At 35.1% G+C, this 12,130-nt stretch overlaps 4 protein-coding genes across 7 annotated transcripts in view; 2 read left to right on the forward strand and 2 right to left on the reverse strand.

The window, feature by feature from the left end:
• The first annotated feature begins 29 nt into the window (after window positions 1-29).
• LOC142504757 (uncharacterized) lies at window positions 30-1,944 on the forward strand. Of its 2 annotated transcripts, none has more exons than XM_075617551.1 (4): window positions 30-216; window positions 590-722; window positions 818-986; window positions 1,604-1,944. In XM_075617551.1, the coding sequence occupies exons 2-4, from the start codon at window positions 663-665 to the stop codon at window positions 1,798-1,800; spliced, it is 426 nt and encodes a 141-aa protein (XP_075473666.1). In that variant the 5' UTR covers window positions 30-216; window positions 590-662; the 3' UTR covers window positions 1,801-1,944. The 2 variants fall into 2 exon arrangements, with proteins under 2 accessions (XP_075473666.1, XP_075473667.1); XM_075617552.1 differs by having other exon boundaries at window positions 59-216; window positions 574-722.
• Window positions 1,945-2,128: 184 nt separating this feature from the next.
• Window positions 2,129-5,364, reverse strand: LOC142505834 (Golgi apparatus membrane protein-like protein ECHIDNA). The gene is made up of 6 exons (XM_075618951.1): window positions 5,208-5,364; window positions 4,122-4,178; window positions 3,822-4,025; window positions 3,651-3,710; window positions 3,241-3,367; window positions 2,129-2,536 (listed from the first exon to the last, which is right to left on the reverse strand). The coding sequence occupies exons 1-6, from the start codon at window positions 5,220-5,222 to the stop codon at window positions 2,448-2,450; spliced, it is 552 nt and encodes a 183-aa protein (XP_075475066.1). The 5' UTR covers window positions 5,223-5,364; the 3' UTR covers window positions 2,129-2,447.
• Window positions 5,365-6,521: 1,157 nt separating this feature from the next.
• Window positions 6,522-10,729, forward strand: LOC142505337 (ABC transporter I family member 20-like). Its single transcript, XM_075618279.1, is given in 8 exon segments — window positions 6,522-6,776; window positions 7,586-7,719; window positions 8,250-8,369; window positions 9,142-9,237; window positions 9,344-9,496; window positions 9,582-9,659; window positions 10,265-10,415; window positions 10,418-10,729. Coding segments are annotated over 8 exon segments (987 nt in total). The 5' UTR covers window positions 6,522-6,604; the 3' UTR covers window positions 10,501-10,729.
• Window positions 10,730-11,377: 648 nt separating this feature from the next.
• LOC142505339 (ADP-ribosylation factor-like) overlaps window positions 11,378-12,130 on the reverse strand; it is a 49,246-nt gene continuing 48,493 nt past the window's right edge. For all 3 annotated transcript variants that reach the window (XM_075618281.1, XM_075618282.1, XM_075618283.1), the window contains 3 exons: window positions 12,012-12,130; window positions 11,744-11,825; window positions 11,378-11,631 (listed from right to left, as the gene is read on the reverse strand). In XM_075618281.1, coding sequence (XP_075474396.1) covers window positions 11,626-11,631; window positions 11,744-11,825; window positions 12,012-12,130 — 207 coding nt within the window. In that variant the 3' untranslated portion in view covers window positions 11,378-11,625. The remainder of the gene's footprint in view (window positions 11,632-11,743; window positions 11,826-12,011) is intronic.

Consider the following 12,130-nt stretch of genomic DNA (forward strand, 5'->3'; position numbering starts at 1 on the left):
TTCGATTTTCGGGAATTTGGACATATTTGGATTATCCATATATTATGTTTTACAAACATCATTTCAGCCCAGCCAAACAAGGCTTTAGAGTGGGGGCAAATTACGCTGGATCATTGAAGTTCACTTCCAAAATCCCAACTCCTACCCAATTGCCCACTTCTACTCATTTGCAGCTTCCGAGATCATCCCAAAATTATCTGAATTCGGAGACCGTAGGTATCTTTTTCCTTGTATCTTTGTATTTTCGAGTTTTTGAATTAATGTATGAGCTTTTGCCGTTTAGTGATTTCGATTGTGGCTAATCTGGTTGATTTAAATTGATTAACGGAATCTGGGTTTGCTTTTTTTTTTTTTTTATTCGTTAGCTGAAATATTGTTATTGGAAATGGGCCACCTGAATTTTTATAATGTTTTTTCTTCATTCATCGGGCAACCGATAGTACTTGATGTGCCCCCTGGAATCTTGTGGTGAATTTTTTACGAAGGTTTTATGGATGTAATGGTGGTGGTCTTCCTGTTAGCCTTTTGAACTTGATGAAAACCTTAGCAATTGTTGGCTCTTACCATTCACAGTTTCATTTTTGTTCAGCACAAGAGCAATCCTTGTGGAGTCTGCATTAGAGATTCCGAAATTAAATCTCGATTGGAGTACCTCATAGACAATGGCAGCGATTTACAGCTTCTATATTATCAACAAATCAGGTGGTCTTATTTTCTACAAGGTTAGCACAGACATGTAAAAACTCGGTATTCGATTTGTCAAGCATTGTCAGCGATACAAGAGAGGAATTAAAAGTTGCATATTTATGTCTTTAAGGATTACGGGTCAGCTGGAAGAATGGACACCAACGATAGTTTGAGACTGGCAAGCTTGTGGCATTCAATGCATGCCATATCTCAACAGCTTTCCCCTGTTTCTGGGTGCTCCGGAATTGAGCTTCTCCAAGCCGATACTTTTGATCTCCATTGCTTTCAATCTCTCACTGGTGTCAAAACACTCTCTTTTTTTCTTTCTTTTTTTGCCTCTTTTATCTTTTGTAAGGACGGTCAGTATCTCCTTTTGTGGTTTCTGTTGTTATTTGGCTTCTGAGATATGTTTTTTCTTCTGTAGATTAGGGCAGATTTATAGTATTGGAAATTGCTTGGTCGAGTAAGTGCATAGATAACTCTGAATTGTTCGGTCCGATTCGAATTGTCTGAATGATGATGACTCATCAACACCCTGATACACCTGAAGTAAACATAGTTAAATAGTCCATTGAAATGAAGCTCCAGGCTAAGCACAAAATAGCAACTCCTGCATCGAACAAATGATTGATAACGGGTAGTCACATATGATCCCAGAACAAAATAGCTGCATATTCCTCTGTTATCCTCTCTGCGAACGGTTGACTCTGAACAGAAGATTGAAGTCATTATCTATTAATTTAATTCTTGTAATGTTTATCTTTTCATTCTGATTGATGATAAATTTCGGGGATGATGTTGCTAAACCCTGAAAGCTTTCTTAATTCAAAACTTGTTTCTTAATCGTTTATGTTGTCAAAATCAACATCTTCACCTTGCGAAAAAAAAACTATTCTAATCACTTATTTTCTTTCAGGTACCAAATTCTTCGTGGTCTGCGAACCTGGAGTCCAGCATATGGAGGGTCTCTTGAAATGTATTTACGAGCTATATACTGATTATGTTCTGAAGAATCCGTTTTATGAGATGGAAATGCCAATTCGCTGTGAGCTCTTTGACATAAATTTATCGCAAGCTGTACAGAAGGATCGAGTTGCTTTATTGGGAAGATGATTCAACACCCTGTTCGCTTCGATACTTTCTTGAGCTTTCTTTCGGTGTGCTCATACCATTAATATGTGATAATGTGTCATTGATGGATTTGAATTCCATTTTGGATTATGATAAAAACTTAACGAATGATATTGTTTTTGATAACTTTATGGTCATAGATGAACTTTTTTCGTTGTCGATGATCTTTACTTACCCGTTCATATAAAAGTAAAACTTATCCCAGAATGTAAATGCTGCCCTGTCTTTTGTCTCGTTCAAACAAAAAGATCAAATATTCACAATATTCCTAAAAATTTCCCAAAATGTCATTCATGAAAACGCTGGAAACGAGACCAAAACCGCATATAATTTACGTGATAAGCCTGGTAATAGTTACATTCTGAAGTACATTTACATTTCCATACACCAACGTTCTTGCGATTACAAAAATTTATCAGCACGAGGCAAAATGAGGTAAAGTAACAAGAGAAATCAAACAATTAGATCCCTAACCAGGTCTCAAATTGAAACGATACAGGATCCTCTTCCACTTACTGATAATATATAACGACACTATACCATGAAACACGAAAAGTGTGCATGTCATAGACCACCAACTCTTCAAAACCTCGTATTTCTCTTCATCACGTCGATTATGTATAAACCATTCAAACGACGCTAAATGCGGATTGAATAGTCGATGAGAATCGAGACGCAATGGTCTGAGTAGCGAATGCTTGAAGCTGCTTCTTAGCATCTGGGAGATGAAAGACAAGTATTATTTATCAATGGAATTAATCAAAATAAAAACTAACACTAAGCTATCTCGATTAATTTAAGTTCTTCATTGCGCCAGGATATGAATGAAGGCTCACAAGTAAAAACCTTTTCATAAGTACGGCATTGTAACTAGCTCCATACTAATGCAAAGTAACTAACAACGAGACTTACATCGATAGCAAAATCATGTAAACAAGGAGCACCATGCTAATAAGTTTCAAAATGAAAGATCCCTTGGAAAACCAAGCGAGTCATTTATGTGCATCCAATGAAAATTTTAGTTGACTCTTTGTATAAATGATACAGAACTAACAGATGACAGCTTGATGTTGCAGGGGTATCATGAGCCACGAGCATTTTCTCCCCTCAAATTTGAAATACGGACAGAACACCAAAAAACATCACATTTAATAATGAGAGATGGAACATTTTTATGACTAGCCAGTGAGTAATGCATTTGAAGCAAAGGGTCATCTCCAGAAACAACCTTTAAAAGAGGTCAAATCCAAAATTGATTTGGAATATCGTGGTTATTATCTCAAGTGAGGTAATGGAATTCTGTTGCCCCCAAATCAAGGACATTATAGTTAAGTTACTTTTGAGATCCATACTATGCATTACGCAACAATCGAAACTAAAACAAGAACCAAACATGAGATGCATGTCAGCAACTCCACATACCTTTACGGCATTTGGTAAATCCAACAATATTGGCAATGCTCAGTGTCAAACATACACCAACAACAAGAAGATAATCAGCTTGAAACCTAATGACAGAGAATATGGCAAAGAAGATCCATGCGACCGCCTACAAAGAAAAGGCAATGCTTTAGGTGGATTTCAAGATATCAAATGGAAATGGCTTCTCAAAATGCTGTCAAATGACAAACGATTGAGACCAAATAGCAAGTAAAAATAGAAGCAACCTTGATGTCCAACATGATGGCAAATAAGTTTAAATTCCTTAGCTTTTGAAGAAAATGGATGATATACCAAGTGTTGCAGAATACTTTTGTTTATGCTTAGCAATGTTGCAGCGACCACATGATATTTCAACGATTCAAAATTTTTAATTAAAATTATTTGCTTACTGTGAGGTACAAGGTCCACCAGAACAGCCATGAATCCTTCTTGTTCATCCGAGCAAGTGACTAAGAAAGAGAGGATATATGGGGTGCAAAAACATTTATTATGCACTGTAATACAACTTTTAAAATAATGAAGGAAAGATCAAATGTAATCCCGCATATAAGATGCCTCACCTCTTGGTCAAGACATTCGAATTTCCATACACTTTCACCATCGTCATTTATTTCATTCCACCACCTAAGACCCACCAAGATGCGTCCACTTACGTTCTTGACTACCCAGAAATCAAGGGCAGATAGAAGTACAGTCACCACAAAAATGATGACAAAACTATCAAAAAAGAGAGTAGAAAGAATATAAAATGCCAAAGCAGCCGCCTGTCAAAACAGAGAATTTTTTTATCATCAGGAAACCAACAAACAAAATTAAAATCATAAATATAAAAAAGGTGACAAAAGGAAACTATGTTCAACCTTGAAAAGCACATGGAAGAAGCATATCTTTGGATGAGCATAATTCTCCCCTGGCAGCTGGGCACCGGGCACCAAAAAAAAAAAGAAGAGGTGAGCACTCCATCACTGTTTATTTAACTTTATTGTGCAGAGCAGAAAGAAGTTATTTTGTTTTCATTGTATCTATATTATCTTGAGATATTCAAAGTAACTAAGATAAGAAAAATGCAATCTCTAGAATCAAAGGTAAAGACTAAATTTAACTCTTCTTATACTAGAAAAATCGCACTGGAAAAAGTTCCATTACACAGGTACAACATAAATTTACTGTTTTTCTCATACAAAAAAAGATCAACGTATAAGCATTTGCTTCTAAACATAAAATTAGACACAGAGTTAGTCTTTTATAAACTTTTGAAACGACTGTATTGTCGAAGACATTAACATGAAAGAAATGCAATCAAATTCAGTACATACCTAGTTTTCATTTACTTAATTGGTTAGAATTGAGAAGGGATATTGAAAGCTTAGATGGGACTGGCCAAGAAATCTATAACAAAAATGGAATACATTTTTGATAGAATGTCATTTTTTGAAAAATGAAAATATTGTTGGATAGCCACAACTTTAATAGCAACGCCAGAACTTGCAGCTTCAAATGCCATCTCATGCACTTGTGTAACCAAGCCATCGAGCAGAACTTTTTTCATCAAGAATTTACTTAGAAAAGCATCAATTAAGAGAATTTTATCAGGTAAAGCAGCTAAGACCAACTAAACAAAGGATCCCCAAATCAAATCACTAAATCAAGATGTTCCATCCGTTCACTACATCATTTGCCCCAGTATAAATCCCAACTTCTAAAATTATCCCAAATAAACAAGCTCGAGCCAAATCAAATCGCTAAATCAAGATGTTCCAACCGAATCAAAAGAAATCAGATCCCCTAAGTTTGATTCAACAAATGTAGTCGATTTGATTACCAGACCACAAAATATAATAGAATTAACCACAATATCATCTATAAAACTCGCAAATTAATAGTTAGAAACACACCATGTGTTCAAGATATTCGTTTTGAAAGTAAACCAGATTACGAAAACTTACAGGATTTAGATCCATTTTCGGCTGATAGTAAATTTGATGGAGATCTTCGATTCAGCTTCCAATTTTTTGATCAGATTTTATGTGTATATGTAGACCGAGCTGCTTCTCTTGGAGTCTTGAATTTACGAAAATGGAAGGGAAGCTCCTTCCTGATTAAGCACAAATTGGTGAAGAATCGGTAATCGCAAAATAATCCCTGTATAACAACATATTTGAAAAAACACCCTAATATCTTCAGATTTATTGGAAAATTATAAGTAATTTTTGAATTAGGCTCCTTTATTGTAGGTGTGTATAATCTCAGTCCAGTTAGCATTTACGATGTTAGCAAAAATTTGTGTGAGATGGTTACGGGTCGTATTATGTGAGATGTATCTCTTGTTTGGGTCATCCATGAAAAAGTATTAATTTTTATGCTAAGAGTATTACTTTTTATGCTAAGAGTATTACTTTTTATTGTGAATATCAGTAAAATTGACCTGTATTATAGATAAAGATTCGTGAGACCGTCTCAGAAAAGACCTACTACTCTATAATATTTAGAGTAAAATATAATCTATCTTTTTATTTGCTAAAAAGGAATTTCTATTGTTTTTTTAAGTTTTGGGAAATTATCGGTCGTTCTTATAGATAAAGTAAGTAAAATATAATTTTTGTGTCTTATATTTTAAAAAAAATATTAGATTCAACAATAACCTTAAATTATAACTTTTGATTAATTAGTTGGTATTTGATATTAAAATTAATTCAAAATTAAACTAAAAATTTTTATTTGGCGAAAACTTGTGAGACGTTCTCACTGGTCGTATTTTGTGAGACGAATATCTTATTTGAGTCATCCATGAAAAAGTATTATTTTTTATGCTAAGGATATTATTTTTTATTTTGAATATCAGTAGGATTGACCCGTCTCACAGATAAAGATTCGTGAGACCGTGTCACATGAGATCTACTCCATTTATTTATCGTCTACTGAAATATTGTGGTAAAACACACACATATATATACAAGGAAAATTTGTATTTTTGATTATATGTTTATCTGTTTAAAATTTTGATCATTTAAGTTATCAAATTTCAATTTTAATCATATGTCTTTCGATTTTCGATAATTTTTAGTCTTTTTAATCGAAAATATTGAGGTAACACTATATATGAGTTCTTCATTGCTACAACATCAATATCACATTAGAAAAATGATCAAAATATGAAGATAGTAGCGCGAAAACTAAAATGACATAAATGGTCAAAATCAGAAATAGTCAAATATATCGGATCAAAAATGAGATTTTTTTCAATATTTAATTATGTGAAAAAAATCAAGGTTCTATAAAAAGCAATTGAGTGGAAATGAGGAGCGGAACTTGAAGATTTTTATGAGCTAGATCGAGGTGAGAAATGGCGGTACGGGAGGAGAACTCGCGACCCGCGGTGGTGATCAACAGCCTCAGCTTCACTTACCCAGGAATCGACGGCCGTCCTCCTCCAGGTTCCACCCCTTTGATCGATGAATTTTCCCTCACTCTCCACTCCGGCGATCGTTATCTTCTTGTTGGCTCTAATGGCGCGGGTATTTTTTCTTTTCACTGAGATTTTCAGATTTTGCTTTTAATTCGGATGATTCAGTAAAAATCGAATCTTGATTGTTTGGTTATCACTAGGATAAGCAGTTACAATTGAATTAGGCTTAGTTTCTTGATACGGTTCTAGAGTTTGCAATGAACCGATTGACAAATGGGCAATTGAGCAGCAGCGCCTGTTAGCATGAAATGCACATGATAGTCATATGTCGTGTATGAAACTAATAGCCAAACTGTTGATTTACTGCGCGGGTTAAATGTACTGTTGGGCGTTGGCTACATTGATGAAATAAAAATAAGGCGTAGTCCCCATGGAAACTCCTCTCCTCTCCTCTTATGCCTCCTGTCATATTGGGTAACAACCTACTGATTGTACTAATTTAGTCACAAAAAATGTCAAAAAGCAATACAACCAAGTATTTATTAATTATAACTTCATCTATATGTGTACTCATTTTAATACAGGGTGGTCAATTCTCCTCTTTTCTTTTTAGTTCTTTTTTTTTTATTACAAAATGTTTATTGTGCCAACTGCTGAATTATCATTATTGAATCATGAAATGCATATTTCTTTTTAGGATCCAGTGGCTGTCAGCCAACACGTAAACAAATCTGGTGTGGCATATTTGCGATTATGTAATAAATGCTGATGTGATTGCAGTTTTTCCGCGAAAAAGTTATTTTTCTGGAGACTTTTTATGTTTCTTCTTTTTCTTTCATGTGTATGTTGCATTTTTCCTCTTGTGGTCATTGTATAATCTTGCAAACAATCGATTCTTATTGTATGGAATTTAATCAGGGAAAACAACTTTACTGAAAATAATTGGTGGGAAGCATATGGTAGAACAAGAGATGGTAAAGGTTTTCGGAAGATCTGCATTTCATGACACAGCATTGACGGCTTCAGGAGACCTCTCTTATCTTGGTGGCGAGGTTGGTTTTAAATCTTATTTTTTCCTTCCACCATCATGTTAGTGGTTAACACCAGTCAGGATGATCTGTATTACAGCTGCTTATAGAAATGCAATTTTTGGGTAGTAAATGATGTGAGGATTAAGCAAGAAATGGAGTATTAAAACACAGTGAGGATGGGTTAGTCTCACTCTCATGGAAACTTACTTTCAACTTCACAATTTGGAATGTCTTTTTGCTGATTATTTGTGTCTTCTTTAGTTTAATAGAAAGTAAGCAGTACCAAGTTATATATTGGCAATTAGTGAGTGGTTTTTTCTGGTTAAATTGCAGTTCTTCCATATCATTCCCCGTGTAAGGATAATTATTAATTTTTTAGTTAATCTTTTATCATGAAATCACTTCTCAATGCCGACAATGGCTTAATTTGAAGGATATTGACTATCCTAACATGAAGTGAATAATGTGTTATTTGATTATAATGTTTTTAGTTTTGACTGTATGGATGTGACTCTGAAATGATTTGTAGCGAAAATATAATTATTATTTAGTGGAGACGAGAAGTTGCTTTTGCTGGTTTTGAGGTTCCAATTCGGATGGAGATTTCTGCAGAGAAAATGATATTTGGGGTTGCAGGTATCCATCACCAAAGACGAGAAGAATTGATTAAGGTATAAGAGTTTTCTTTATTTTTGGTTTTGCTCCCTTTTACTCATAATGATGACCTTAAATCTTGATATCAATTTTTTCATCCATGATCACGTTTGCTCTCACTGTTCCATAAAATGCTTCTTGCTACAGTTGTCTAGAACTCATTTTCTTCACAGATAGCTAAGGCATCACAGAAGGCTTAAAATTGTTCTTTGACATTGACTTAATATTCACTGAATCAAGGCTGGTCTCCTGAAAACGTGGACCATGTTAATATATTGGGGTTTGATGTTAATTGCAACATGCCAACCTTGAATCGACCATCAGCACTATATGCCTATGTAAAAGAAAATTAGACACTTTAAAATAATATGAAATAGTTGGGCAAATAGGATAACACAATCACACCCAAATAATGGGAATCAATCTCCTCCTTATTTTAATAAATGTTAACCATACATCAGTGATCAGACCTATATTGATTGGATATCCTGGAACATAGCTAGTCTCATTATTTATCATTAAAATTCAAAATAGTCCACATGTGTATTAATCTTATACAAGATTCTGGTTAATCAGTTTAATTAGCCTTGAGAACTAGCGATTTGAAAGATTGATTATATTTGAGGAAATTAAACTGCACTCTGTCGATTGCAATAGTAGAGAATTTTCCTTGAATCTGATTGGATATGCACCTCTGTAGCCATCATGCACATCCTGAGCTGTGTTTCGATGCCGCATGGAGTACATTTTGTACGGTCACAAGTGAAATGGTTGGTTCTTTTTGTGTAGGTGTTGGATATTGACTTGTCGTGGAGAATGCATAAAGTATCTGATGGTCAAAGAAGAAGAGTTCAAATATGTATGGGCCTTCTAAAGCCATTCAAGGTATTCACTTATTATATTTTTTGGGGAAAAGTCCCAGGTTTCCAAACTTAGAATGAGTCTATTCACCTCTACTTCAAGCCAGTTTGGTTATGCTTCTTGTGGTTAGGTACTATTGCTCGATGAAATAACGGTTGACTTAGATGTGCTTGCACGGTCTGACCTTCTAAGATTTCTGAAGAAAGAATGTGAAGAACGGGGTGCCACAATAATCTATGCAACACATATTTTTGATGGTCTTGAGGACTGGCCATCACATATCGTAAGTTTCATTTTAGCTCCTCAATGTTGATTGCATTATAAGTCGTATACGTCAAGTGTTGGGCATCATCTTGAATTTTTATCAGGCTTATGTGGCTCGTGGGAAGTTGCAGCTAGTGATGCCAATGAATAAAATCAAAGAGATTAGCAAGTTGTCACTGATGGTTAGTTGCTTTCTTTTTAAAATAAAGCACTTCGACTTGAGTTTTTGCGGCCATTCAATTAGGTCAGGGATGGAGTAGTTCCTAAGTCATATTGGGTACTTGTGTGCTTGGGGTAAGATAATAAGTCAAGAGTTGAATTTTCTTTTTGTTAATTTGTACTACCTTGCAAATAATTATGAGTTCTATTTTTCATTTAATGTACAAAAACCGTGCGACACCTAAAGCATTCATATTAGACATGTCCTATGTGTAGTTGGTTGTTTTTCCTGTGTAGCGGTTTGATGTGAAGTTTTATTTTGAGAAATAAGCATTTCAGAGCTGAAAAACATTTCAGAAACACCGCAACAAACTTGTGAAAAACTGGGTCATTTCTCGTAATACATATCAAGTCAGCAGCCGCATTCTAACAAGAACAAATGTCAAGAATAAAATTATGTTCTTGATTAATTTATCAACTGAAATAAAAACCGATAATGATGCAATCATGTATCTTGTACCTTCTATTGATTTTCTTCATAACGTCTCCAGAAGTGGAAAATATCAAGTGCTTCATGATAGCGCGTTCTTACCCCAATAGTTGCTACCTTGTGTTTATGAATTTACAGAGAACTGTGGAGAGTTGGCTGAGAAAAGAGAGAGATGATGAGCGGCAGCGAAGGAAAGAGAGAGAAGCTAATGGTACTCCAGAATATGACAAAAAAGTCGAAGGCAGTCGTGTAGCTGGTGATCCAGCTCGCGCTGCTGTCCGTGTGCTAAATACGGGTGGGCTGCTGGGAGGCTGAATTCAACTGTAGCTGGTGAAGAAAGCTTCTCCTTTAGCTCTAACAGGGTCCTCAGATAAGAAAACGGAACTTTTCACACCTCTGTACCTGGCTGCAAAACAATCACCATTCACTGTATGACCGATTTTCCTGGCTTTTTTTCATCTTGTCCCAATTAACAATGCTTATAAATTGAATTACTATAGCATATGGGTATCATTGATTCCTTATGTTTTAATGTATCTTTTTTTTGTTACGTTTCATTTCTCGTCGCCCAGTCTCAAGAGTAAAGTTTGCATTGACATGAAATACTATCTGATCCTTGTTGTCATAAGTTTGACGATTTTATGCAGTAAAATTATGTTATTCTTGGGAAATTCGAAACCGTTGTACATCCAACAGCCCACATTTGGCCAAACAAACAATTGGATATTTTAAAGCATCAAATTTCTCTTACTCTTTGTTTCGTGTAAGACGTGTTGCTTGACAAACGGAAAGTCGTTCAAGGATGAGTAGTTTAATTGGAGGAAAAATACCCTATATTTTTCATTTTTGAATTGTGAAGACTTTCATGCCAACTCGGAATTCTGTCGACCCAATCTACTCATTTAAAATGATAAAAATGCAAAATATATTCAAAATTTACGCAAAGCTAACCTCGCACATATGTTTTAGGAGGAAAGTTTTTCAGAAGATTGGGTGAAAACATTTACTTGGAGTGGATGATACGTGCAAACCATCTTAATAATTTAGCCCACTCTCATCTTAAATTGCTTTCAGCCCGACCTTTGATCTAAAATTTTGATTTCTAATTCAATCAGCTCTTTTAATGACATAAGCAGGCCGAGTAATCTGACTGATGATATTTTTGTTCAAAATTTTAAAACATTTTGTGCGATCACTAAATACTCCCCGAGGTGACACGGACAGCCTAAAGATATCAAGCATTAATTTCAATAACCAAAATGATGAAATGAATATATATGTACAGTTATTTCTGGAAAATAACTGCATAATAGCTTAAACCTTAAAACAACAAAAGTGAAATCTTAACCTACACAAGTCACAACAAAGATGCATATCTGTTCAAAAAAAAAAAAAAAGATCAAACACGATAATCATTTCAACAGAAAGCAAGAGAGTACACAAATATCTTGACGAGGAGTAAGATAACAAAGAGTCCATAATTCATCCATCATCTCTTCTTAAGCCTGTCACAAAAATTCAAATAAAGAAAGCACGCGAGAATAATTAGAATATACAATCATGACAAGAACAACTAAACTAGTAAAAGCAGCTCCTGAGCGAAATGAAGGATTGTACCTTGCTAGCGATGTTGTTGGAGAGCCAATCGAGCCCTTCATAAAGGCCCTCACCAGAGGTGGCACAAGTGCTCTGGATGTACCTGAACCAAATATCAAGAAAAGTCTCCATCAGTTCGCATAGAGGGACTACGAATATATGCATGTGCGCATGCATTTTATTTCCCTTCAAGTTTGCAACCATGATGTTGTTAAGTGCACATAGACCAGCCAAATTTCAGACACATCTGGGGAACATGTGTTTTTGTAGAGAGAGGGAGAAAGAGTACCAATGACGTTGACGAAGAGAGTGAAGTCCAAGCTTGTCAGTTATCTCAGCTGCATTCATAGCATTTGGAAGATCTTGTTTGTTTGCAAAAACAAGCAGCACTGCATCTCTTAGCTCATC

This window comes from Primulina tabacum, chromosome 10, assembly GCF_025594145.1.
Source record: "Primulina tabacum isolate GXHZ01 chromosome 10, ASM2559414v2, whole genome shotgun sequence".
Taxonomy (NCBI): Eukaryota; Viridiplantae; Streptophyta; class Magnoliopsida; order Lamiales; family Gesneriaceae; genus Primulina; species Primulina tabacum.

What these genes read in the sequence shown, in the direction of transcription:
- LOC142504757 (XM_075617551.1), top strand. Translation starts at nt 663, where the DNA reads ATGGCAGCGATTTACAGCTTCTATATTATCAACAAATCAGGTGGTCTT. An exon ending in GTGGTCTTATTTTCTACAAG is followed by an intron (nt 723 to 817) that starts GTTAGCACAGAC and finishes TATGTCTTTAAG; the next exon opens with GATTACGGGTCAGCTGGAAG. An exon ending in TTGCTTTCAATCTCTCACTG is followed by an intron (nt 987 to 1,603) that starts GTGTCAAAACAC and finishes ATTTTCTTTCAG; the next exon opens with GTACCAAATTCTTCGTGGTC.
- LOC142505834 (XM_075618951.1), bottom strand. An exon ending in TCGAATGTCTTGACCAAGAG is followed by an intron (nt 3,711 to 3,821) that starts GTGAGGCATCTT and finishes TCTCTTTCTTAG; the next exon opens with TCACTTGCTCGGATGAACAA. An exon ending in GGTGGACCTTGTACCTCACA is followed by an intron (nt 3,368 to 3,650) that starts GTAAGCAAATAA and finishes TTTTCTTTGTAG; the next exon opens with GCGGTCGCATGGATCTTCTT.